The sequence below is a fragment of the Sabethes cyaneus genome, chromosome 2 (assembly GCF_943734655.1).
Source record: "Sabethes cyaneus chromosome 2, idSabCyanKW18_F2, whole genome shotgun sequence".
Classification (NCBI taxonomy): domain Eukaryota; kingdom Metazoa; phylum Arthropoda; class Insecta; order Diptera; family Culicidae; genus Sabethes; species Sabethes cyaneus.
The window spans coordinates 43,433,760-43,448,925 of record NC_071354.1 but is presented as its reverse complement, the minus strand read 5'-3'; the positions used below and the strand labels follow the sequence as shown (position 1 = coordinate 43,448,925).

Genomic DNA, 15,166 nt, shown 5'->3' with positions numbered 1-15,166 from the left:
ATGCCTTTGGCAACTTTACCCGGAAAAACTAACAATAGCACGAAGATAAAAATTATTGTAACAGAGGATACAAAATACAGTAGAAACAAAAAAATTCATTGTCAGAAAAGATAACCAAACCATCAAACTTATTATTGTCCACCATAACTTTCATGGTTTTCAGACATTCTACCATAAAAATGACGGGTTTTTAAGTATCTTAACAATAAAAAAATCTAGTTTTTCGCGAACAAAAATTTTCATTTACAGTAAAAGTTATCGTCCTGTCATGGTAATTTTTTTAGGCGAAAAAACAAAATATAATTAAAAAAGGCAGCAAATTTATGATGAAATATGGCCAATTCCATAGCATAAATTAATAAAAACTATAAAAAATTGGAATTTGAGGCACTTTTACAAAAAATTTACTATAAATTTCAATGTTTACAATAAAAACTGCTGTAGAAGCATTATTTCTACTACAAAATTTAATGTAGATTTTTTTCGGGTAGTCACGCCAAGTTGATATTTCCTGCCTTAATTGTTGTTGTACAACTTTCAAGCACACGTAAGCGGAGTTCCCAAAAGCAAATAAACATTGTAGAAAACTGTACCCACTAGCCACCTTTAAGCGCGCGAAAAGGTATAGATATCCGCTTCAGCAATTTTGTAGTGTGAAGTACAGTCGAATTTCGCTGGTGAGGTCTTTGATACTTAGGTTCCGTTGTAGAAAATGGTTGTCAAAATTGGTTTTCAAATTAGAACTGACCATCAGACGTCAATTCTTTCTTAGGGGTGAACATAAGCGTATCAACTTGTAATTCGCATTTAATAATTTTCAATAATAATTTTTTTTTAAATTTTCACAGTTTAAGAAAAGAAAATATTACCATATTACCAATGGACTGGAAAGTTGATTGTTTCCTGAAGCCATTACCAAACATCGCATCGCTGCAAGCGCAGATTGATTTGCAAGAACCATTCATACTGTGAACCGTGAAGCAAGCTATGTAAATCAGTTTACTCCAAACATATCCTGTTCCTGATTGATTATTTATCTTCCGCCTTAAAATGCGTGTCTCAAAATCTGGTAATGCTCGGTATCACTTAAAATATTTCGGAAAATCGGAAAACATTTCAATTACCTGGTACCAGATAGCTGAAGTTTCCCCAACAAAGAGCAGAAGAGCAGTTTATTCAACCATTATACAGCCTAAACCCAGCGAACAGGCGCTTGATAAGTTATTATACAACAAAAATGTTTGTTGGGTCAGTATGAACAGAGCTTTAGCTAAGAGATAAACTGTCAAACTGGACCACCGGACCAAAATTTGAGCGAAGCCGAAATTGTATGCAGATTACAGTATTGCCAGCACGTTGCATAGTACCCGTTTCGCTATGCACCAAATTTTGATAGCTTTTTACATTATTGTTTGGCGTGCATTTCTATGTGGGTGTTTACGCAAATTTCAATTCGCAAACAAAAGCTTTTTTCGGCAAGCAGTTGGCGCTGTGGTAAAAATGAGATAGTTTTATTGCAAACTGCATTAAAAACGCGATATGCAAAAATCTTGAAAACAGTTTACAAGTAAAATGCCAGCAGCGAGCTGTCAAATATTCATGTCAACTTATTGCGAGTGTCAATCCCAATAAATTGACATGAATAATTGACGGCTCGCTGCTGGGATTTTGCATGCAAAATGTCTGCAAGTTTCTTGCATTTCGCGTTTTTGAAGCAATTTGCAATACAGTACCGCCCCGCTAATCCGACAAATTTATAGCCGGATTAGCGAATTTTGACTCGATAATCCGACAGTCAAACTGACGTCAGCGTGAGTTTGAAATGTGGTTTTGTTTACATCCATACGTAAACAACTCCGGAAATTTTCGAAAATATTTGTCGTAAGTACGCAATAACTATGTTTTATACTCTGTAATACTCAATTTCGTCAACAAAATACTTTAAAATTCTTAGTTAGTGTCGAAATAAGCGCAAGCACATCAGTCTATTGAGAATAGCAATGAAAATATTATAGCCATGACCAAAGTGAACGTAGTTAGAAGCAGCACCATGTACGATTTCCATTTAGTAAGAAAGAGTGCCATTCTGACTTTAACGAATACGCCAAACGAAGGTAGTGTTCGATTGAAAGAAGTCAAGTACAATACGTTTTAATTCGGAATTTTCCGGATTAGCGAGATCCGGACTATCGAGTCGTCGGATTATTGGGTGTCGGATTAGCGGGGGGATACTGTATTTCAAATTGTCAAAATTATGGAAAACTAAAATCGTTTGAAGTGGATTAAAAAATATTAAAATTCCCAGTTTAGAATCAATCAAATGTTGTGGTTGGGTTAGAAAATAACGTATTTACTTAATAATAACCATAATAAATAATACTAACGGATATGAACATTATTTAGGCTTACCTTGGATAAAAGCGAGGATAAAATATTGATATGATTTTGCTTTAAAATATTTTAAACAATTAGTAGAAAACTTTCATAATTATATCTGGATCTACATTTTTCGGTTTCGCAGTTATAAACATAACCATACATACCTAAATTAAATCCCGATGTCAATTAACACTTCTCAAATACACATTTCGTTTTTAAAATTTGGATCTTAAAATATGATTGTTTTTACCAAACATTTTTCTCCGTGAATGAAATTGATTGCGGTCTGCGGATGCAACCCTGATCCATCGTTTGACGTTTACTCACTCAAATAAACCCACTGGACGGAAATCTGCAATCAGTGTGGCCATCTATGCAGATTTCAATATATGGATATACTTATTTTGTTAATTTTAACGCTTCTGCTAATTTTTAAATAAAAATATGTATTTTAGCAATACTAAATATGTAAAAGTTATGCATAGAAGTTACAGATTTTATGTAGAGTTTTGAAATCTCAAAATTGAAAATATTTTATGAAATTCAATGAAAACAATGAAGGACAATGAAAATTTTGGCATCACTGGCCGCCTCGTACTGCAAAACCAAAACGAACAAAACGCAGTCATCTTGAAAAAGAGCAGTTTTGATCAACGTAGGTTTAGTTTTGCGAAAAATCCATTTTTCACGCGAAAATTCCTCCCAAACTGTAATACTCGTTTGGATAAGTGTTCGCGAGTGTGTTTCCCACAAATTGCACCGAAAATGAAGCTGTTAAATGGCAATAAAAGGCGTCATTTGTTGGTCTTCGGACAGATTGCATTTTTTCGCTAAGCAATCAGACCACCACCATTAGCTGCAGCACTCATCAAAAATAAAATCCCGTTGTCTCAGTGATTTGATTTGCTCGTAAAAACTGCTGTTGCTGTGCGGCGAAAAATTTGGAAGTTTTATAGGACTAGTAAACGAATCACCAGAAACGAGTGCCGCAGCCCCAACCAGAAAGGCTTTTTCGCTCTTTTGTACGGGGCCTGGTTTGCAGCAAAAGTTACAAAGGTCAGTGGCAAGTTTGGCAATACGAAAATGGCTTGTGTGTGGTGACTGGTGAGGTCGGTGGGGTGCAGAAAAACAGGATGCACTACGCCCCGTTTGTGTTATTTTGGTGCGTGCTCAATATCGCGTTGCGTTAGCAATATTTTATTTTGGCTGTATTTTATTCGTGTCAAGATTTGCGCTTTGTATTGTTTATTCACGAAATGGAGTCATCGTTCATCGTTCTGCCTGTTTCGCTGAACAATTTCTAAAATATTTGTGGAGTTCAGTATAAATAACATTTTTGTGCCTATGTGAATAAGAAATAAGGAAATTGTTTGATAATCAAGTCATCCTTGAACTTTTATGAAGGCCATTTACCTTCCCTAATCAGCTTGGTCATGATTGATGTTTCGGTTAAATGAATTCTTGAAACTAATAATAGAGTTTTTTTGTGTGTTTTTCTCATCGCAGATAGATACCGTGTGGGGTTGGGCCTCTGCCCCGCTGCGCCTTGCGGCTAACAGAATGGGCGACGTTCTGATCTCTGATCGACCTCCGTCTCCAGCGAGGTGAGTCGGTGCAAATTCCAGTGTATCTGTCATCTAGATAAACTTTGCTAATTTGCGTCTACTTTCAGACTATCACACACGTCGGAAAAACATCCGCGTGTAACGCTAACCGAACTGAATGTCCTCCGTCGGCATCGTGAACTGTGCGACGTGGTAATAAACGTGAGCGGGCGAAAGATCTTCGCCCATCGGGTTATACTGTCAGCATGCAGTCCATATTTCCGGGCCATGTTCACCGGCGAGTTGGAAGAATCCCGTCAGACTGAAGTAACCATTAGAGATATAGATGAAAATGCAATGGAACTGTTGATCGATTTCTGCTACACTTCGCACATTGTTGTTGAAGAATCCAACGTCCAGACATTGCTTCCAGCGGCTTGTTTACTGCAACTGGCCGAAATTCAAGATATTTGCTGTGAATTCTTAAAGCGACAGCTGGATCCGACCAACTGTTTGGGCATTCGAGCTTTTGCCGATACGCACTCCTGCCGCGAGTTGCTTCGGATTGCAGATAAATTTACGCAGCACAATTTCCAAGAAGTGATGGAAAGCGAAGAGTTCTTGTTGCTGCCAGTCGGCCAGCTGGTAGATATCATTTGCAGCGATGAGTTGAATGTCCGTTCCGAAGAGCAAGTGTTTAATGCAGTGATGGCCTGGTTGAAATACAATGTTGCTGAACGGCGACAACATTTGGCACAGGTGTTGCAGCATGTACGAATGCCGCTGCTTAGTCCAAAATTTCTTGTTGGCACAGTGGGATCGGATCTGCTCGTACGATCCGATGAAGCATGTCGTGATTTAGTAGACGAGGCAAAGAATTACTTGTTGCTTCCACAAGAGCGACCCTTAATGCAAGGACCACGCACACGGCCCAGGAAACCAACGCGACGAGGTGAAGTGTTGTTCGCTGTTGGTGGCTGGTGCTCTGGAGACGCAATTGCTTCTGTTGAACGATTTGATCCGGAGACTGCAGACTGGAAGATGGTCGCTCCGATGAGCAAGCGTCGTTGTGGCGTTGGGGTTGCTGTGCTAAATGACCTCTTGTATGCTGTCGGTGGACATGATGGCCAGAGCTATCTGAATAGCATTGAACGGTACGATCCGCAAACAAATCAGTGGAGCTGCGATGTTGCTCCGACGACCAGTTGCCGAACGAGTGTTGGGGTAGCGGTGCTGGACGGATTTCTTTATGCCGTCGGTGGTCAGGACGGAGTTCAATGTTTGAATCACGTGGAACGGTATGATCCGAAGGAGAATAAGTGGTCTAAGGTAGCACCGATGACCACGCGCCGGCTTGGTGTAGCCGTCGCTGTGTTGGGAGGATATCTGTACGCAATTGGTGGCTCGGATGGCCAGTGCCCATTGAACACGGTTGAGAGGTACGACCCGCGACAGAATAAGTGGTGTGCCGTTAGTCCTATGTCGACCAGGCGGAAACATTTGGGCTGTGCCGTGTTTAACAACTTCATCTACGCGGTTGGCGGTCGAGATGACTGCATGGAGCTGTCTTCGGCAGAGCGATACAACCCGCACACGAACTCGTGGAGTCCTATCGTTGCGATGACGTCTCGCAGAAGTGGGGTAAGTGTTAGATCGGTTGCTTTCCCCAATTTAAAACAATTTTTTACATAATTTACTATTCGAAAAACATGCATTTCTCATACGGCGATTTATCAACATCTCGAATTCAATACATAGGTCTTCCTCAGGGCGCGTGTTTAAGTCCTCTACTTTATAATTTTTGTGTCAAAACAAATTGATGGATGTCTTAAAAACCCGTGTACAATAAGATAATTTGCAGGGGACAGTGTAGTTCCGGGTCTACAGCTATCGATCTACAAAGATCATAGCAAGATTCTTTAATCAATTTGTCAACCTGGGCTTCACAGTTAGCTATTGAGTTTTCTGCAGGAAAAATTGAATTATTGCTATTTTCTAGAACGTTAACCTGCTCAGTTACAACTTCAACTGATGGATAAAATGATTTCTTGGGTTTTAGTACATAAATTGGTTTGATTCCAAATGCATTTGGAAGTGTCATATAACGTATTTGATTAAGAAATATCTCCAAAGCATCAATTTGCTTGGAACAGTAACTGAAACATAGTGGTGAGCTCATCCCGGAGAACTCATCAAACTTTACAAAACAACGATATTATTTGTTCTAGAAGATGATTGTTTCTGTTTTTGCTTCACTGCAAAAGTGCAAACATCCACATCATTAAACTAGAGCGCATACATTATCGTTGTTTTCGAATCGCCTTAGGATGTATGCACTCAACCCAGACCATGAGTTTAGATGTATTAGCAGACGTTCTCCTATTACTTACTTACTTAGGTGGCTTGCCGTCCTAAGACAAAGCCTGTTGAACAAAGTTTTTCCATGTAACTCGGTTGAGGGCTACCGCTCTCCAATTCCTCGGACACCGAGTAGTCTCCGCCAGATCTCGCTCCACCTGGTCTAACCATCTTGCTCGGTGCGCTCTTGGTCGTCTTGTTCCTACCGGATTTGAGGCGAACACCATCTTTGCAGGGTAGTTGTCCGGCATTCTTGCAACATGCCCTGCTCATCGTATCCGTCCAGCTTTAGCCACCTTCTGGCCATAGAGCTGTGCGAGTTCATGGTTCATCTTCCGCCCCCATACTCCGTTCTCCTGTACGCCGCCGAAGATCGTTCGTAGCATTCGTCGTTCGAAAACTCCTTGCACTCCAAGGTCCTCCTCGAGCATTGGCCATGTTTCATGCTCGTAGAGAACAACCGGTCTAATAAGCGTCTTGTACAGGGTGCACTTTGTACGGGGACTTAGTCTGCTCGACCGCAATTGCTTGTGAAGCCCGTAGTAAGCACGACTTCCGCTGATAATACGCCTCCGAATCTCACGGCTGATATCATTGTCCGCCGTTACCAGTGAGCCAAGGTAGACAAATCCATCGACTACCTCAAACTCATCGCCGTCGATCAATATACTTCTGCCCAAGCGGTGTCGTTCGGCCTCGGTTCCGCTGGCCAGCATGTACTTTGTTTTAGACGTATTTACCTTTAACCCAATCTTTTCTGCTTCGCGCTTTAGTCTGGTGTACTGTTCAGCCACCGCCACAGATGTTCTGCCGGTAATATCCATGTCATTGGCAAAGCAGACGAATGGACTAGATTTGTTGAATATCGCGCCCCGTGTGTTGATATCCGCTCGGCTCATAACACCTTGTAGCGCTATGTCGAACAGCAGGCATGAAAGATATTCATATTCACCTTGACGAAGCCCTCTGTGTGATTCGAATGAACTTGACAATCCACCCGAAATCCGAATACAGCACTGTGTACCATTCATCATAGATTTAATTAGTTTGATGAGCTTTCTGGGGAAGCTGTTCTCGTTCATGATTTTCCATAGCTCTTTCCGGTCGATGGTATCGTATACGGTTTTGAAGTCAACGAACAAATAATGTGTGGGAACTCTGTATTCACGGCCCTTTTGGGGGATTTGCCGCAGTGTAAATATTTGATCCGTTGTAGATCGACCTTCGACGAAGCCGGCTTGATAAGTTCCCACAAATCTATTCGCAATTGGTGATAGACGGCGGAAAATGATTTGGGACAGCACTTTATAGGCGGCATTGAGAACGGTGATTGCTCGATAGTTCTCACAGTCCAGCTTGTCGCCCTTTTTATAGATCGGGCAGATAAACCCATCTTTCCACTCCTTCGGTAGCTGTTCTGTTTCCCAAATTCTAATAATTAGCCGGTGCATACAAACGGCCAGCTTTTCTGGTCCCATTTTAATAAGCTCCGCTCCGATGCCATCTTTCTTAGCTGACTTGTTCTTTACCTGCATGATGGCCTCCTTAACTTCGCCTATCGTTGGGGCTGGCACCTCTTCCCCGTTTGTTGCATCGTCGAAATCGCTTTCACCGCCGCCATGGTTCTCCGCCTGGACGTCATTCAGGTGTTCGTCGAAGTGCTGCTTCCACGTATCGGTCACCTCACGATCGTCCGTCAGAATACTGCCATTCTTATCCCGGCACATTTCGGCTCGCGGCACAAAGCCTTTGCGGGATCCGTTCAGTTTCTGGTAGAACTTTCGCGTATCCTGAGAACGATGCAGCCGCTCCAACTCTGCATATTCTTGCTCTTCCAGGTAGCGCTTTTTCTCCCGAAAGATTTGGTTTCGCTGCATCTTCTTCTATTTGTGTCTTTACACGTTCTGACGTGTGGCCCTGCGTATCTTGGCCGCCCGCGCAGCGTTTTCCTCATCCATCATCCTCTTTAACCTTACTTATCCTCTTTATCACATTTCCATCTGAGGTATAATCGAATACAACTGGGCTCGAACAACGGGTAAACGTTATTGTAGAACATTTTTCGTGATTGATTTGTAGTTTGCATCTACAACAGAATTGTCAAAAAACTTGCAGGTCACTTTGGAGCATTAAGCAATCCTCCCTTTTTCTAACTGGATAAAAAAGCTTCACATCGTCCGCGTAAATTAATATACAAGCATTGTTGATTAAGTTAGGTAGCTCACTCATTAGTATGAAGAACAGAAGTGGTCCCAAATGACTACCTTGCGGTACCCCTGACGTTACAGTATATGGTTCGGAACATGCACCTTTTATACTAATATATATGGAAATGGATCCACCTCATCAACGAATCACCAATGCCAGCATGCGCTACCGCGCTCAACACTTCCTGAATTCCTACAAGATCGAAGTCCTTCGTCATGTCTGTATACACGCAATTAACTTGGTAATCCGTTTTCACCCATTCTATGACTTGTGGTGAGCTCACACAAATTTGTAACCACTGATCGACGCTTGAAGAATCCGTGTTGAGCTGGCAGTATCCAATTCTCTACTACTGAGTATAACTTACTATAAACAAGTGCTTCAAACAGTTTCGGGATCGCGGATAAAATAACCACCCCCCTATAATTTTCTGCTCTCAATTTAGATCCCTTTTTATGAATTGGTGTTAGCCGTAAGATTGTCCATGGACTGGGAAAGTTTCCTGCTGCTAGCGATGAGTTAAATAATTTGGTCAGCGGAATAACTAACGAATTGCAACACTTTTTAATAGTTTATTAGGCATCCCATCCTGACCAGATGACTTGGTTGGATCAAGTGAACGCAATCCACGCTTAATTTCCTCTTCGGTGAAAGTGATAGATTCCTTCGTTGTAGTTTCCTGGCGAGGACAATATTCATTATTACCCTCTGCGGGATATATTGATTTGGAAAAGTCAGCGAAAACCTTAGCGGCGCTTGATTTGAAGCGGTTTGCTTCTGCACTTCCTTTTGCCATGTGATTAGTAATAGTATAAGAAACCATCATTAGGACAATTGTAGTCTGTTGATGTTGAATAAATAAATATATAAAATTGATAAATTTCCTGAATCTTTTTGCATTAGTTTTTATACTATTTTGAACCTTTGCAAGGTATGCAGTATATACTTGGCGGTGTGTCGTTTATATTCCAAATGGTCGTTTTCATTGTGCTTTTTGAATCGGTTGTACGCTTTCTTCTTCTTTGCTTTGTGCAAACGTATCAGTGCCATGTCAAACCATTCGGGATACTTTGTTCTTGACTTGACTTGTAACGTGATAATGTTATGGGAGCATGTCGACTACATATTTCGTAGAATGTGTAGTAAAACTTCAAAACGTTATTATTTAAGCTGCGGTCCTCAGGCGTGTCGAAACTATTTACAAGAATGGACTCTACGAATTCGATCATTCTATTTTTCTCGCGCATGTCATCGTCAAACCAATCGTTCCGCTGATTCCGGGCCACATGCAGCGGAGCTTCGAGTGAATGCGCGTAGTTTGCTGCTACGTCTGGCTGCTTCTGCCGCGCGAGATCTAACCGAGGCTGGCGTCAGTACCGATGTTGTTCATAAAGGAGAGTCTTGGGCGCATCTTAACCATCACTAGGTAGTGGTCCGAGTCAACGTTAGCGCTTCGATAGGAAATATCAACAGCAATAATATGCTTTACACTGATGGATCATTTCTGGGTGGATCCACTGGCTTGGTGTCTCCAACGTTAAATTCACCGCTTTTTACAAACTATAATCCTGCCTCTGTGTCGCTATCTCTCTGCTCGCTCCCTTGAAATTCGTCCCGTTGACAGAGAAAAACTCCAAAGGAGGTCCGCGATAGTTGATGAAACGACGGATGATCATGAGACATGATTGTATCGTCAACCCCTTACCACGGGCCTTATACCTCCCCCCCCCCCCTCTTAGCGGGTGGAGGGGTCTCTAACCATCATAAGAACCTTCCCCGGCCCCTAAAACCTCTACATGCAAATTTTGACGCCGATAGGTTCAGTAGTTCTCGACTCTATAAGGAACATACGGACAGACACACAGACAGAAATCCATTTTTATAGGTATAGATTAATTAATGGTAATGTTGATTCAACAGAAGCGTTTGTCACGACTGAACTTTCGGGCGTCGCAGCGTTCTCGCAACAAACCCCTTACCACCGCACATCGTTTGGATATCAGGAACCCATCACCGCATGCGGCAGGATCTTCGAAATGGTAGAGGACTTATTTGATTTTTTTGACGAATCAACGCAAAAATTGTGGCGAAACTAAAAAGTTCAAATGTTATAAATTTGACGTGCATTTATTAAGATTTTATTAAGTCAGATAGCTGATTGAAACAAATAAACAAACAGTACCTCCGCCTGTCCTGGACTCTCATCGTCTGTAGCGGCAATCCCTTTACATTTCTTCTACATTTTGGCAGAAACTGGATATCAATACTGCAGCTGGGAGTGCCCATGAATTCCGGGATGTTGAACCAAATGCTGGCGCTCATTTCTGGATCCTGTGCCCATTTCGCCACTTTTAACTTCGTGGGGATCCAGTGCCACACTCCGGAAACTAACTAAAGGTTAGGATTTCTCCGATGTCCAGAAGGATTGTCGACTAATGTTGAACGAATGACTTTTCCGCACTACTGTGGTCATCCTCCTACCCAAAACAACCGCTTGCAACTGCAGCCGCGAAACGGAGGTCGGTTTCAGGGGAGTTATCTCCACCCGACTTGCCACTAGAACACCATTTACCTCACCGTTCACTCTCACACAAAGGGAGGCGACGCAACTATAGACCCCCTTGCTTGCGCCCGTCAGGATGTGGAGCTGGAGGTTTTCGATGTTGTCGAACTTGGCATCCCCGAAGTAACTTCGCGACACCTTGATTGCGACAATTTGACATCACGCAGCTCAATACTATACGCTTCGTTGGCCTTTCGCCTCCCAGGATTGCAGGCTGATATTCATCCTGCACGGTTGTGGAAAAGCGAAAAATATCTTCAATTCGATCCCAAATAATCCCAGCACACGTTCGACCATCGTAACTTTGTCTCGATTGAAGTGAACAGGCTTTTGAGCCGACTTTCCTATGTTTTGCAGAAACTTCGGTGAGTTTGATACCCAATTCCTAATGTAGAACCCACCGCAGGAGTGAATGCATTTTACATCCCTAGTCATCTGACTGCACAGAGTCAGCATGTACGCAGTGATTATTTACTACTGCTACCGCAGCTTCACAAAGATCCTCCGCAAACTCAGACGCGCTATGGTTCTTTATGAAATGAGCTGAACACGGAGAGCGCATAGACGCGAAGGCAGCGACGTTCATTATGGGCACCTTTGGCGCGTCAGCGAAGAACGCATGGAAGAGGAACCTCTCTCTGGGACGGCTTGTCTTTGGATCGGATTCGAATCCGGTGATACACCTTTTGTATAACGCTGCCGAAAGCAATGCGTCATTCTCGAAAACGATTGATCATTGTTGGGACGGATTGCAGCATATCGGGTCCTGACAATAGCTCACCGTTCAGTGATATTCCGTCTACAGTTGCGGTATCCCAAACCAGAACGTACCTTCCCCGGGGTTCGTGGAATTCAGAAGAACTGCGGTTTTAATTAGGGAGACGACTGCTTCGGGGTTACGTTGTCTAAAACTGTGTTCAGCATCAAGAGTTCTAAATTAGTTTTTAAAGCAGCAATCTGTATGACGTAGTCGAGGATGGTTAAATAAAAATAACTAAAAACTGTTGTTAAATCAGCTTTCGGTCAACACAATACTACTATTGCCACGAACATCCTTGTAATATAGTTGAAGTGCAGCAGTCGGTATCGTTCACTGGAAACTATTCTTTTGTTGAGCGTCTTATCTGAAATTAAAGAAAGGAAAAAATGAATATTTGTTTTGTGTTTTTCAAATTGAACTCGAGCTGTAATCGAAATGCGTATTTGTTAGCATTACAATAACTAGTACAATTGACCCGAGTGTCCTCAAAAAGTGTCGGTAAAAGCTACAGGTTTATAAAATATAGGTTATTTCCATGATCCCATTCAGTAAAGAACACTATTAAATCAAAATTTTTTTCCTGGGGGCATCCCTGCTAGGTCGGTCTTGCCGTGGTGAACGGTCAGCTGTACGCTGTGGGCGGCTTCGACGGTACCGCCTATCTGAAAACCATCGAAGTGTACGATCCGGAAACGAACCAGTGGCGCCTGTGCGGTTGTATGAACTATCGACGACTTGGGGGTGGCGTTGGAGTCATGAGAGCCCCGCAAACCGAGAACTATATGTGGTAAATACGCTTTGCTTTTTTTTTTGCTACTGTTGTATTTTTTTTTATTTTGCCTTCCCTCAAGATTTGCCGCTTGTTGAGAACTTTTGTTCATGTTTTTTTTTTAATTTTTCCAGCAATGTCGAATAATATTTTGCTAGACAGTTTTACCTTTTGTTGCTGCTAATATTCCACTACCACTACCGATACTAATAAATCGATCTGTTTTATTCGAACGAACCTACGACACTTTTCATAAATCCATCACGTTTTTATAACTCATATATTTTTTTACATTTTTAGGATACGCAAAGATTCTGTTGTTTAACATTCATACACATTCGACTAGTTCATACATATAAACAGTTCACAAAATCTTTCGCACGCCTGCTAATGGCTGTGTGTGTGAAATAGCGCAAAATATTGGTTACAATCGGATTTTTCATAACGTCAGGAGAGTTCACTGCAATTCAGGGAAGAAACACAATTATTACACTAAAAACGTGCATCACGAAAGCTCTTTCATGCTTCGCAATGGTAAATGAAAATTCGAACAAGTGAAAAATATTCGGGAATGATTCGAAGCCTTTAAAAAAAAACATTATCTCTAGTACTAAACATCCGTTTATAATAGAAAACTCCATAAGTCACAATTGAAACTGAAAACTGCACTTGCACACGCTAGATGGTAGAACAATTTACGCTAATTAAGCTAGTAAGTTCAGTTAGGCACCACACATCACGCATCGACGCTTAGGGGCCTGAGCCATATGAGTTGCATGCTCGAAATCAGCTTATTAAACACGTTTCAAGCCGCAAGTTACTCCATATAAATCATCGCCCGTGTATTCCATTTTCGTTCCGAAATAATTTTCAAATTACGCGCTGTGCAAATTGTGTTGCTGTGCTAAATCGGTGTGTTTTTGTTTCACAGATCATGCACTGTGGGTGTTAACACATATGATAATCACTTTTGTTTTTTTTTGTTTCGATCTCATCTCACCTTATAATGCAACACGTATGTTTTTTTTAATGTTTTATAACATTTTTGTCGACTTTTAACGCCTAGAGAAATTACTATCGTTAACGAAAACAGTTGAAAACGAAAGATTTGAAGATAAATCCCTCTAGATTAAACAATTCTCATTGTGATTAATGTTAAGATAATGAAAGAATCGATGGTGATTCAAACTAAAAAAAATGTTAGCTAGTAAGAAACGGTGATCGCTTATTTTATTCGAGTAATGTTTCTCCTTGTAATCGGAGATATTCTTTCTGGACAATCCGTTCTGGCTGTCAGACTGGTCAGACAGGTTCAGTTTCAAAGTTAAGCTCGGGCGGTTTTCTAAAGCAAAGTAGGAAACAATCGAGCCGCCGATCAGTGGGGTATACACTCTTATTACGCCTGCGAGTAGCACCTAAAATTCGAAGCTGGTAAGGGATGTTACTTTCAGCTTTTTTATTATTATTTTCCTCTTATACAAGCTGAAAAAATATATATTGAGTATAAATTATTACTAAAGAAAGGAAGTTGTTGAATAAAAAATTGTAGATAATAGAAAGCAGTGTTAGGATCAATTTATATGCATTGTCAGAATTTGAAAGAATAGCCCGTAGGCAATGTGTAGTATTGGCAAGACGTTTGGCATAGGATTTTTTTCTATTTGAAATATCTTCAGTGGCCACCCTTTGAAATGTAGCCTCGGATAACAGCCCCTAGGTGAGAACCATTTTTGACATGAATTACACTAAAAGAGTGCCATTACTTATTGATTTTAATTACTTCTTGCAAAAAAACTTCAGCGGGAAAATAGTTTCCGTTTGCCCCGCTAAAGTGCGAATTAACACCCCTATATTCTGTATTTCGAACGAATCTTTTATTTCGTTCGACTTGTTTCGAACGAGATGTTCTGCCCATTTTTTTCCTGGATGGACTCATCACTGCGACCAGTATCGATGATTTATTGTGATATCGCTCGGGTGTTTGCTGTATAACCCGCATTGCATTTATATTTGCTATAAGGTACCCCGGGGCAAGTGGGAATACGAATATGACAGTAGGTAAACATAATAAGTGTATTAACAAATTACACCCGAAAACTGGTTGTTTAATTTGACAAACGGCAATAAAAAATGGGTTGGAATAAGGTCGGCACTTGAAAGGCGCACTGTTGAACAGGAGACTGGAACGGGCAACGGACTGGAAACAAACGGGCTTGATAACGCGCTTGATATCATCACACAGCACCGCGCACCACCCATCGTGACCTTAATCAGTCTGGCTAGTTTCCCGAGAAAACCGTTTTCGTCCATAATTTTCCTTAGCTCTTCACGGTCGATAATATCATATGAGGCCTTGAAATCTGTGAATACGTGGGGCGTAGGATGGTATTTGGGACACTTTTGAGGGATCTAAGATTTGGTTCGTTGTCGATCGCCCGTCCGCAAAACCGACTTAATAACTTTCCACGAATGTTCTTGAGCTGCTTGATGGCTTCGACCACTTCGCCTATTGCGGGGACCAGGTTCAAACCCATCGATACATCATTTGCGACAAAGCCGTTCCTCCTTCTCCTGAGAAGTACTCT

The 15,166-nt window shown here is 41.5% G+C and overlaps 1 protein-coding gene across 1 annotated transcript; it reads left to right on the top strand.

Annotated features, from left to right (window-relative positions):
- The first annotated feature begins 3,020 nt into the window (after nucleotides 1-3,020).
- On the top strand, nucleotides 3,021-14,124 carry LOC128733425 (kelch-like protein diablo). Its single transcript, XM_053826998.1, has 5 exons — nucleotides 3,021-3,435; nucleotides 3,886-3,983; nucleotides 4,052-5,564; nucleotides 12,412-12,599; nucleotides 12,882-14,124. Exons 2-5 carry the CDS (start codon nucleotides 3,940-3,942, stop codon nucleotides 12,904-12,906), a joined length of 1,770 nt encoding a protein of 589 aa, XP_053682973.1. The 5' UTR covers nucleotides 3,021-3,435; nucleotides 3,886-3,939; the 3' UTR covers nucleotides 12,907-14,124.
- The last annotated feature ends 1,042 nt before the right edge of the window (nucleotides 14,125-15,166 follow it).